The sequence below is a fragment of the Danio rerio genome, chromosome 17 (genome assembly GCF_049306965.1).
Source record: "Danio rerio strain Tuebingen ecotype United States chromosome 17, GRCz12tu, whole genome shotgun sequence".
Taxonomy (NCBI): domain Eukaryota; kingdom Metazoa; phylum Chordata; class Actinopteri; order Cypriniformes; family Danionidae; genus Danio; species Danio rerio.
The window spans coordinates 58025192-58037265 of NC_133192.1; the positions used below are offsets into that span (position 1 = coordinate 58025192).

At 35.3% G+C, this 12074-nt stretch overlaps 2 protein-coding genes across 11 annotated transcripts in view; one reads left to right on the top strand and one right to left on the bottom strand.

Moving 5' to 3' along the window:
- Positions 1–458: 458 nt before the first annotated feature.
- erg28 (ergosterol biosynthesis 28 homolog) lies at positions 459–9476 on the bottom strand. Of its 2 annotated transcripts, XR_012392946.1 has the most exons (6): positions 9419–9476; positions 7258–7391; positions 4952–5042; positions 4222–4340; positions 3575–3735; positions 459–3398 (listed from the first exon to the last, which is right to left on the bottom strand). XR_012392946.1 is itself a non-coding variant. In XM_073927705.1 (5 exons), exons 2-5 carry the CDS (start codon positions 7388–7390, stop codon positions 3647–3649), a joined length of 432 nt encoding a protein of 143 aa, XP_073783806.1. In that variant the 5' UTR covers position 7391; positions 9419–9476; the 3' UTR covers positions 459–3646. The 2 variants fall into 2 exon arrangements, 1 of the variants encoding a protein (XP_073783806.1); XM_073927705.1 differs by having other exon boundaries at positions 459–3735.
- Positions 9477–10761: 1285 nt separating this feature from the next.
- Positions 10762–12074, top strand: part of ttll5 (tubulin tyrosine ligase-like family, member 5) — a 121718-nt gene continuing 120405 nt past the window's right edge. For all 9 annotated transcript variants that reach the window (XR_012392880.1, XR_012392881.1, XR_011007083.2 and 6 more), the window contains exons 1-2: positions 10762–10864; positions 11535–11658. Coding sequence is in view for 2 of the 9 variants with exons in the window: in XM_017351877.4 (XP_017207366.3) it covers positions 11600–11658 (59 nt within the window). In the remaining 7 variants the exon portion in view is untranslated. The remainder of the gene's footprint in view (positions 10865–11534; positions 11659–12074) is intronic.

The window sequence follows — 12074 nt, forward strand, 5'->3', positions numbered from 1 at the left end:
GTTATTGTATAATGATGGTTTGTTCTGTAGACTATTGAGAAAAAAAATTAGCTTAAAGTGGATAATTATTTTGTCTAAAAAATGTTTTTTAAAAAATTAATAACTACTTTTATTCTAGCCAAAATAAAACAAATGAGACTTTCTCCAGAAGAAAAAATATTATCAGACATAATGTAAAAATGTCATTGCTCTGTTAAACATCATTTGGGAAATATTTAAAAAAGAAAATAAAAATCAAAAGGGGGCTAATAATTCTGACTTCAACTGTGTGTGTGTATATATATATATATATATATATATATATATATATATATATATATATATATATATATATATATATATATATATATTTCTTTTTTTTTTAAACAGTATAAAATACATTACACCTATGGAGAGTCCTTATAAACCACACATGCAATTCTGTTTGTGTGTGTGTAAAATGCACCACTGATGGACTCTTTCTGATCCAAAACCAACTGATTTAATGAAATTATTGTAAATTACAAAACATTTAATGAAAATATTCAAATCTGTACAGGACATACTGCTGAAACCGCTTCACTGGATGATTTACTAACGACATCACAAATAATCATTTATTGAGCTTTGTTCATTTATGGCTTATAATATCAAGAATTAAAGCAAATTCAGCAACTTTGGAAGGGAGTACAGCGAGGATTTTTAGCACTGCTGTTTTCCTTCATTTGTTAGGTCTTCGAGTTTAACTAGCAAACAAACGTTCTTCTAGGAACATTCATAGAACGTTTGCTATTAGATATCTGCTCTTTAGTTATGTGGTCCCACTTTATATTAAGTGGCCGTAACTAATACATACTTACACAGGAATTAATAGTTTGTTACAATGTACTTATTGTGTAAATACATGTATTTACTGTGTACTTATGCTTGATTAAATACATGTAATTACATCTGTAATTAACTTCTGTAATTACATTTGTAAATACACTGCTTACCATTCCCTACACCTTAACCCACCCTTAAACCTACCCATGCCACCAAACCTGTCCATAACCCAACCTCTATCCCAACTCAAGAGCACCACAAGTGCTCTCAAATACTTTATGAACACAGTAAGTACATTGTATTTATTTTTTGATGCAAGTACATAGTGGTTAAGGACACTTAATATAAAGTGGGACCAGTTATGTTTTTAAAACATCATGTGGTCACACTTCAGTTTGAGGTTCAATTCTCTCCATGAATAAAAAATACCTATGATTCCTAGTCATTGTGAAGCCGCGGTCGCACTGGACTTTTCTCACCATAGACTTCCATTCATACCCATGCCAATTCGGTAGACTGGAAACGCAAGCTCGTGCGACAAGTTTCACAGTTCGCTGCACTGGAAAGTTCAAGCTTGGTGAAGTCTGACCTGCGACATCGCATCACATGATTGCATAAGACCAATTGAAGATCAAAGCATGACCTCTCTGGACAGAAATTTTAAATATAGACCAATCGCTTGCTTTTTTAATGTCTAATCATCTTGTTTAATCCCGCCCCTTTTCACAGAGCCACAGGTCAGAATTTTGCATGTTCAAACTCTAGTGTGACCGACCGCAGCATCATTCCTAGTTTGCTTCTTATTAATAGTTATTAAAGGGATGGTTCACCCAAATGTGCACATTTACTCTCCCTCAAGTGGTTTTAAACCTTTAAGAGTTTCTGTTGAACACTAATGAAGGTATTTTGGAAAAAGATGTAAACCTGACCTCCACAGCAGGAAAAACAAATACTACAGCAGTCAATGGTTACAGATTTTCAACATTTTTCAAAATATCCTCTTTTGTGCGGAGGAAAGAAACGCATAAAGGCTCGAAACACAAAAGAGGTGTCAGTTTTAGATGAACTATTCCTTTAAGGTAGTAGTTGGGATTAGACATTGAGTAGGATTAGGGGTGTTGAATAAGATCATACTTTATAAATGCTAATAAACAGCCAATATCGTAATTATAGACAGGTAATAAAGCCAGTATGAACAGTGTGAGTTGGTACTTAAACTGAAGTGTTACCCATCACTAAATATTTCTCAAACATTGTTTAGTTTTTTTAAATGTTGCTGCTTAAACATATTTAGATGTCTTATAATCTTGGCAAGATGAGAAAACAGCTTGTTCCTTTACTATTGGCAAACTTGGCATCACCACAAAAATAGTTGACAAGATTGTTCAGAGAGCATAACATGTTCATAACGTTAGCAGAACGTTCTTCTGTAGCCGTTTTGTAGCTACTGCCTATGCAAGACCATGTGTGTGCTGTATAAACCACTGATCTTGTAGATAATCTAGAATTTGATGGAGTAAATTAAATCTCACATTGAATAATACAAAAAATATCTAATATAATTCAGTCAAAGGATACAATGCAGTCTGTGAGCATGTGTGTTGTGCATGATAGTCACTATTGAACATTCATAACAGTGTCATTAAACTATGGTTAGTCAGTAGTTACAGGTCTTCAGCATTCTTCTAAATATCTCCTCTTGTGTTCAACAGTGAAATGACCAGCAGTAATAAACAATATGTTCTCATTTAACGGCTTCTGCTTGACATTCATTATGTAAACGAGGATAAATACATTTAGACTACATTTCCACACTGTAAACCCTAATGTTGTCTTTACTTAGACGATTAAGTAAAGTTGACTGAACATAACTTAAAATTTAGCATTTTGGTCCTATCACTTTAAAATGAGTTAATTTTACTTATTTACCAAGAAAATGCATAAACTTAAGATTTTAAGTGTAGTGAGCTCAAAATCATAATCTTTTTTAAAAAAACGGGCAATTTTCACAAATGTAGTCTTGACTGTAAAATTCTAATATGTGCAACCTTTTAAGTGCAAGGTCTTTTTATAATCAGAAAACAAATGGCTTCAGGAATAATTATTCATCATATTGTGAATAAATGCTACTTATTTTTTGTTCAAAATGCATTTAATAATTTTTTCATAGTCCATTTTTTCATATATAAATTGTTCAGTTCACCAAACTTAGTACTAACAATTTAACTATAGTCTACAAAACCGGCAAGTTAAATGAACTTAAATATGCAAGTTTTGGGAAACTCCATTACTCAATAAATAGAGGCAACAAGTTAATTCAGTTTAGTTCAGTCAACTTATTAGGGTTTTCAGTGCAGAGCTCGAGAGCCCAAGTCTGCATTCGTACCACTGTAAAGACTCATAGCTATCATTTAACCAATTATTGTTTTCATCGCTGCACTATTAAAATAATGACAAGAGAAGCTCAAAGCTCATATTAGACCACTTTCAGCGCTGTCAAGAGGATGTTTCGGAGACCTCAGATCAGATTCATTTGAATTCAGCTTATGTTCCCCAACTATTCCAGCGGACGCCCTTCCAGCTGCAACCCAAACCTGGAAAACACCCATACACACTCATTCACACACACACTCATACACTATGGCCAATTTAATTAATCAATTCCCCTATAGCGCATGTGTTTGGACTGTTGGGGAAACCGGAGCAGCCGGAGAAAACCAACACTAACTCGGGGAGAACATGCAAACTCCACACAGAAATGCCAACTGACCCAGCTGGGACTTGAATCAGTGACCCTCTTGCTCTGAAGTCACAGTGCCGCCCTCAGAGAGGGATGTTTAGTTTAATTTCTCTTCTTCTGTCGGGCTCCTGATGCTTCCTGAGGCTCAACGATACACTGGAAGCCAATCAGCATCGCCACGATGGAGAAACCTGAAACACAAACATGGTCACTGTTTTCTTTTTAGGATGTATTGTGAACAAAACATTTACTTAGTGACATTAAAGGCCACCTATTATGCAGAAATCACTTTTATAAGGGGTTTAAGCACAGTTGTGTGTCGGCGGTGTGTGAATATAACCATGGTAAACATGTATTAATCCTATTGGTTATAATCAGACTTGACTGAAACAGTCTGCAGAAACACTGTGATTAACATTCTCCCTTTGTATGATGTCATCAGAGGGGGAAAAGACCCGCCCACTAGTGACCATCTCTTGCTCATTTGCATAAACAGCCCTTAGTGAGAAGCCGCCGCCCTTTAGCCATTAGTTTTGAATCACTATGCTGACACGTAGGTGTTTATAGCTCCGCCCTCTTCTGAAAACAGCACAATCTCATTTGCATTTAAAGCAACAGTCAGCAGATGAACTAGAAGACTGAATCTCCACATCTTCATCATCGTCATCATCACCGACCTGCTACAATCAGAGGAGCCATCACTCCAATGGTCAGAGGAGCGGTTCTGTAGATGAACGCTTCAGACAGGAAGTGGCCCAGAGCCAGAACAAACGTCCACAGGGTGATGTGATAAAGCCTGAGACAGGAGAGAGAAAGAGGCTAGTTCAGTAACTATACGCACACACATACACATACACAAACATGCACACACAGAGATACACTCCGACACATACACACACTCTCACAAACATGCACACACTTATACACACTTGCATTTCACATACACACTCACGAACAGAAACACACACACACACTCATTCACAAACATTCATATACAGATACACACACACACACACACACACACACACACACACACACACACACACACAATCACACTTACTGATACACACTCACACATGCACGCACACTCACACACAAACCTGCACACAGACATACACATACACACTTGCATTCAGATACACACTCACACATGTATGCACACAGATACACATGTACACACACACAAACTTGCATACACAGATGCACACATTCACACAACAGCTCATGCTTACGCACATGCTTACGCACAGATAAACACACTCACAAACAAATATACACACTCACACTCATGCAGATACACACTCCAATCACACACTCACACACATAGAGATATACACATTCACACTTTCATAAACACACACATACATACTTATGCACACACACACACACACACACACACACCCTTACGTTCTGTTCTGAATGTCTATGGCACAGGCACAGCGGATGATGGAGGACAGGAGCGTCCAGATGCCGAAGGTTCTGGCCTGAAGACCGTTTACTAAACAATAAAACATCAGCACATGCAGCTGCATTATTTACCATTATTTACCAGCTGCATTAAACTTATAATTAACAACCACTACTAAACAGAGTCACTATGGAATATATTAAAGAGAGAGCTCACCCACAATTCTGTCACCATTTACTCATCCTTTACTTGTTCCAAACCTGTTTGAGTGTCTTCTGTTGAACTCAGGGGAAGATATTTTGAAGAATGTTGGACACCGGTAACCATTGACTTCCATAGTATTTGTTTCTCCTACAATGGAAGTCAACTCTTTTCAGCATTCTTCAAAATATCTTCCTTTGTGCTCAACAGAAGAAACTCATAAAGGGAGAGGAAATGGTGAGTAAAGGGAGAGTTCACCCACAATTCTGTCACCATTTACTTGTTCCAAATCTGTTTGTGTTTCTTTCTTCTGTTGAACACAGAAGAAGATATTTTAAAGAATGTTGGAAACCGGTAACCATTGACTTCCATAGTATTTGTTTCTCCTACAAAGGAAGTCAACGCTTTTCAGCATTCTTCAAAATATCTTCCTTTGATTTCAACAGAAGAAACTCATAAAGGGAGAGGAAATGGTGAGTAAAGGGAGAGTTCACACAATTCCGTCAACATTTACTCATCCCTTACTTGTTCCAAACCTGTTTAAGTGTCTTCTGTTGAAAACAGAGGAAGATATTTTGAGGAATGTTGGAAACCGGTAACCATTGACTTCCATAGTATTTGTTTTTCCTACAATGGAGGTCAACGCTTCTCAGCATTCTTCAAAATATCTTCCTGTGTTCTACAGAAGAAAGAAACTCATAAAGGGAGAGGAAATGGTGAGTAAAGGGAGAGTTCACCCACAATTCTGTCACCATTTACTCATCCTTTACCTGTTCCAAACCTGTTTGAGTGTCTTCTGTTGAACTCAGGGGAAGATATTTTGAAGAATGTTGGACACCGGTAACCATTGACTTCCATAGTATTTGTTTCTCCAACAGTGGAAGTCAACTCTTTTCAGCATTCTTCAAAATATCTTCCTTTCATTTGTTGAACACAATGGAACCCATAAAGGGAGAGTAAATAATGAGTAAAGGGAGAGTTCACCCACAATTCTGTCACCATTTTCTCATCCTTTACTTGTTCCAAACCTGTTTGAGTTTCTTTCTTCTGTTGAACACAGAGGAAGATATTTTGAAGAATGTTGGAAACCGGTAACCATTGACTTCCATAGTATTTGTTTTTCCTACAATGGAGGTCAACGCTTCTCAGCATTCTTCAAAATATCTTCCTGTGTTCTACAGAAGAAAGAAACTCATAAAGGGAGAGGGAATAGTGAGTAAATCTGCATATTTTGGGGTGAACTATCCATTTAAAGGGATGGTTCACCTCAAAATAAAACCTTACTATTTACTCACATTTAAGTGGCCCTAAACATCTTCTGTTGAACACAAAAGAGGATAATTTGAAGAATGTTGGGAAAAAAAGTTATCAACTTCCATAATATATTTATATTTTAAAGAATGTTGGAAACCGGTAACCATTGACTTCCATAGTATTTGTTTTTCCTACAATGGAAGTCAACGCTTCTCAGCATTCTTCAAAATATCTACCATTGTGTTCAACAGGTAATAGTGAGTAAATTTGCATATTTGGGTGAACTAAATTAAAAGGGATAGTTCCTAAAAAAACATCTCCTTACTATTTAATCACATTGAGGTGACCTTAAACATGTTGGACACAAAAGAAGATAATTTGAAGAATGTTGGAAAAAAAGTAATTGACTTCCGTATTATTTTTGGTTGTCAATGCCTGCTGTTGTTGTTGTGGCACGGTGGCTCAGTGGTTAGCACTGTGGCCTTTCAGCAAGAAGGTCGCTGGTTTGAGCCCCGGCTGGGTCAGTTGGTGTTTCAGTGTGGAGTTTGCATGTTCTCCCTATGTTAGTTTCGTCCAGGTGCTACAGTTTCCCTCACAGTCCAAACACATGAGCTATAGGGGAATTGATTAACTAAATTGGCCGTAGAGTATGTGTGTGTATAAATGAGTGTGTATGGGTGTTTCCCAGTGTGGAAGGGCATCCGCTGCGTAAAACATATGCTGGAATAGTTGGCGGTTCATTGCACTGTGGCGACCCCTGATAGCTAAAGGAATAAGCTGAAGGAAAATGAATGTCTGCAGTGGTGATTCTGGGTGAGTCAGGTGCTGATGATGAAGTGCAGCTGCTGACCATAATCAGGAGAGCCTGTGTAGAGTTTCTCGGACAGAAAGCTGTGATCTCTGAAGCTCTGGACGGTGTTTCCCACCGCGATCACAGACACCATCAGCAGCCAGCTCCTCAACACGTTCAGAAAGCGGCTCATCCTGCACCACACACACCAGTTAGACATCTCTCACTTACATCTACTCACCATTGAGGGAAAATTGGCAATACATTCAGTGACTACTTTTCTTACTTGGAGTTTTTGTTTTGTTTCTAGTCCAAAATATCTAAAAAGTCTTAAATCAAGAAGCATTTTCTTGAAAATTAAAAAATATTGTCTTGTTTTTAGAAATAATGTGTCAAAATTAAGTACATTTTTCCTTAAAATAAGCTAAATAATCACTTTTTTTTTTTAAATAAGATGATTTGTTTTTAAATAATTTGAATTTGCTTACCCCATTGGCAGATTATTTAGCTTGTTTTAAGGGGAAAAACTCACTTAATTTTGACAAAAGCTCTAAGCAAGAACTTTTTTCCACATGTAAGTATGACTTGAAAACAACATCAGCACTATTTATTTGACCAATTGTGAACAATGTTTTGCACTTTGACAGTCATTGGCTGCTATTCACTATTTACACTTTGCAAAGAAAACTTGTCTGAAATGATATTATTAAGGAGAAAGTCTGAATGTGCAAATATAAAACCCCAATAAATGAACCATGTTTTTTTTTTAAAGTAAAATTGTAGTAACTATTTGTATAACCACAGTTTTACCACAGCCAAACTACGGTTTTGCTAATTTAACCATAGTTTTACCATGGACTAGGGTATTATATTCTGACTTTCTCTTTGATGATATCATTTCAGAAATGCATTACAAATTCTAAATAGGAAAATCACACTAGCAGCCAACAACTATCAAAGTAGAGCTGCACAATATATTGTTTGAGCATTAATATCGCAATGAGTGTATCCGACACATTGCAGGATTACATTATTTATCAAAGATTAAAAGATAAAGATATTATTATTTTTAAAGCAATGTTGCTTCACAGCAAGAAGGTCGCTGGTTCAAGCCTCGGCTGGGTCAGTTGGCATTTCTGTGTGGAGTTTGCATGTTCTCCCCGTGTTTCCTCCCTGTGCTCCAGTTTCCCCCACAGTCCAAACACATGCGCTATAGGGGAACTGGGTACGCTAAATTGTCCGTAGTGTATGAGTGTTTCCCAGTGATGGGTTGCAGCTGAAAAGGCATCCGTTGCGTACAACATGTGCTGGATAAGTTGGCGGTTCATTGCGCTGTGGCAACCCTGATTAATAAAGGGACTAAGCCGAAAAAGAAATTGAATGAATACAATTTTACAATGATGACTGTGCTGTTTTATGTTTGATTGTTTAATTTCTGCACCTGATTACTGTTAGACTCAATAAAGTGCTGTTTATTTCACTTTTATCTTTGCTCTGCTGTATTTATATAAGCTAGTAATTCATTAGGATTTATGGAAACGCACTGCATAGAAACGGATTTAATCATCCCAATCTATCTAAATGAAATCTTTCCAAACACAGCTGTTCAATTTATCTGGTATCGCACAAAATAAAATTATATATATAAAATTATATATATATATATATATATATATATATATATATATATATATATATATATATATATATATATATATTTTTATTTTTTATTTTTACAGTACAGTATAAAGTACAAAAATGTTCAGTCAATTACATAGCGCTAATGTTGTTTAGAAGTCATTCTTTTATGTAATTTCAGACCGAATATTTAAAGTACCATGGTAATAAAACATAGGGAATGTGTCACTGAACGAATGCGCCAACTATAACGTTACCTTAATTTACCAAGGTAAATGTAGTAAAACTGTGGTTCTAAAATTATTACTATTACTAAAATATTATATATTATATAAATATTGTAATAAATATTATACTCATTATTTTTCGAAAGAGATGTAACAGCACTGACAGCTTTTTACATGTGTTACATTACTGCCATGACACAGGTTCAGAAGACGGTAAACGCTGATCTGTGTTATATGCTTCAATAAACCAGATATTTTCAGATGCGACACAATCTATCAGTTTCATTTATACATTTAAACGTGTGCTGCAGCAAGTATGTGTGTATAATTATGTCAAAAATATGAACTGTGCTCACCTTCAGTGCAGTAGTCGGTGTTCTTGATTTGAGTCTTGTTAATCTTCATTCCGCTTCTGGTTCACTGCAGCCACGCTTTTAAAATGAAAACCAATCAGAAACCACGGATGACGGTAGCGTCACTTCGGGCCACCATCCCATTGGGTGGTGTGCTTTAAAAGCCCGCCCACTCACGCAATGTAGACCTATCACTGGCCGCGAAGCATCTGACGATGTCTAAAGGGGTAAAAGGTAACTAGAATTTAAACCCGGGGTGTACAATTTTGGCTCATTTATTAATGATAATATACAGCAAGATGTTTCTGTTACTTTTTAATAAATAATTTTTGGTTATAGCTACTAAGATAAATGCTTGTTTTGTTATACATTTAATTTTTTTCTTTGTCAATTTAAATTTACTAATATCAAACCACATTTTCCAGTTTTTTCCAGTCATTATTTAAATTTAATTTCATTATCTAAAACTAAGGAAGCCAACAGAACTATTTCATCTTGTAATGACTTTAATTTATGTACTGTAATTGATTCTTAAATGTCTTACCCTCAAGTTTATTTACCATGTTCTTTCTTTCTTTCTCTTGTGTCTTTTTTCATTGACAATGTAATTCCTATTCTGTATCGTAAATAAATATTGCTACAAACTTGTGAAACAATTTTTTTTTACAAAAAAGAACGTGAACCCTGATTGTTTGTTTTTTTACTTACATTTCTCATTTACAGAATCTTTTGTGGCATAAGACGTTCTATTTAGCATAATAATAATAATAATAATAATAGTAATGATGATAATAATAATATTTAATTCAGTTCATGTTTACGATGTAGATTGTGTTGCAGCAGCTGAACACAGAAATTCTAGTTAACTGAAACAGTGTCAGTCCAGTTTTCAGAGTTGAAGTTCAGTTCAGTTTAGTGTGGTTTAATTTTCACTGCTGAATAATAATAATAATAATAATATTAATAATAATAATAATAATAATAATAATAATAATAATAATAATAATAATAATAATAATAATAATAATAATGATAATAATAATAAATATTTAAAGAATTTAACACCGTAAATAAAAAGCCATTCCATTTCATGAATTCAAAAGTCTGGACTTTTTTTGATGATATATTTCATACACTATCTATCGTTAGAGCTGTGAAAATAATAAAAAAAAAATAGTAAAGTACTACAGTCATTTCCAAAGCTCTAAAAAATGTTATTTTATGGGTAAAATAATTAAATAGAGGGGAGTTTAATGTAAACATTATTAAAAATATATATATATATTAAAATGTTACGTCTGCGCACTAAGGCACCACCCATTGCGCGCATGCGCATCTCAGCGGCTGTCAGCTGGTTGTTATAGTAACAAGCGTCAGGAGTTTAGCACCGGTGAATAGTGGAGCTAACAGTTAATAATTACACTAAGAGCTCTCACATTACACAACCAGGTATGTTACTAATAACACATTTACTAACAAACTAACTGCACTGTGAGGCCGAAGATCTAATGGTATGTTAGACATTCAAGTGGCTGCATCTGGTTAGCTCGGCTAGCTAACAGCTAGTGAACTCTCTTCAGTCACACTCTAGTCCTAATCCCATCTGTCCGATGTTATATCTATTTTAACTGGCGAAATGGGAAACTAGATGTTTCTAGAAGATCCGAAAGTACTTTCAGTTCAACGCAGTGAATGTTTGTCTCATGAATGTAAAACTTTAGAACTGCTATTATGTATGAGTGGCTAGTTTTATCCATTATAAAGGATTAAATTATGGTTCAATATGTTTCTTTTAAGTACTATCTTTTTATTAATTGATTTTTTACCTTCATAATTGACTGTCATTGTAATTAACGGAATGCTTCTGATAAGATTTGAATTATTGTTGCTACATTATTTTTCATCCCACAAAGTGCATTACAAATATATATTATTAAAATATTTTGTATATAAATATATGTTATGACTATATATATATATATATATATATATATATATATATATATATATATATATATATATATATATATATATATATATATATATGTGGGATGTCAATAAAGCAGAGTGAAACTGTAATTTCTTGATAGCTCCTCGTAAACTGCTTACTATTTTGCAGCTGCATTAAGAAGATTGGAGAAGAGAGCTGTCATGCACATGCTGAGCTGACACACACAGACGGAGATGCCAGACGCTAGAGAGCAGAAGGACGAATCAAAGTCATCGTCTGAAGATGAGCTGGAGTAAGTGTCTTTACCACTTTAAGACTTTTGATCATACAGAATAAGTTCAGATAACGAGTGAGCAGGACTTGTGACTTTACCATCACCACTACACACAAAACTACAGCAGAGACACATCCACAGACGGATGACTTCACAAGGGTTATTGTGACTGGACAGGGGTGCGTTTCCCAAACAACGACGTAACTGGCGTAACTAACATAGTACGATGCATCATTTGGGAAAAGAACGATGTAGTGATGAGTGTTTCCCAAAACCTGTACTTACTCTATCTCAGATTCATCGTTAGTTCTAACGTAAAACGGCCATAGTGATGCTCTAAACGGGCTGGAGTAACAACTTCTTTGGAGATGAACCCCATCATTTCTTTGTGTAAATTATATTGTTTTACACACACACACACACACACACACACA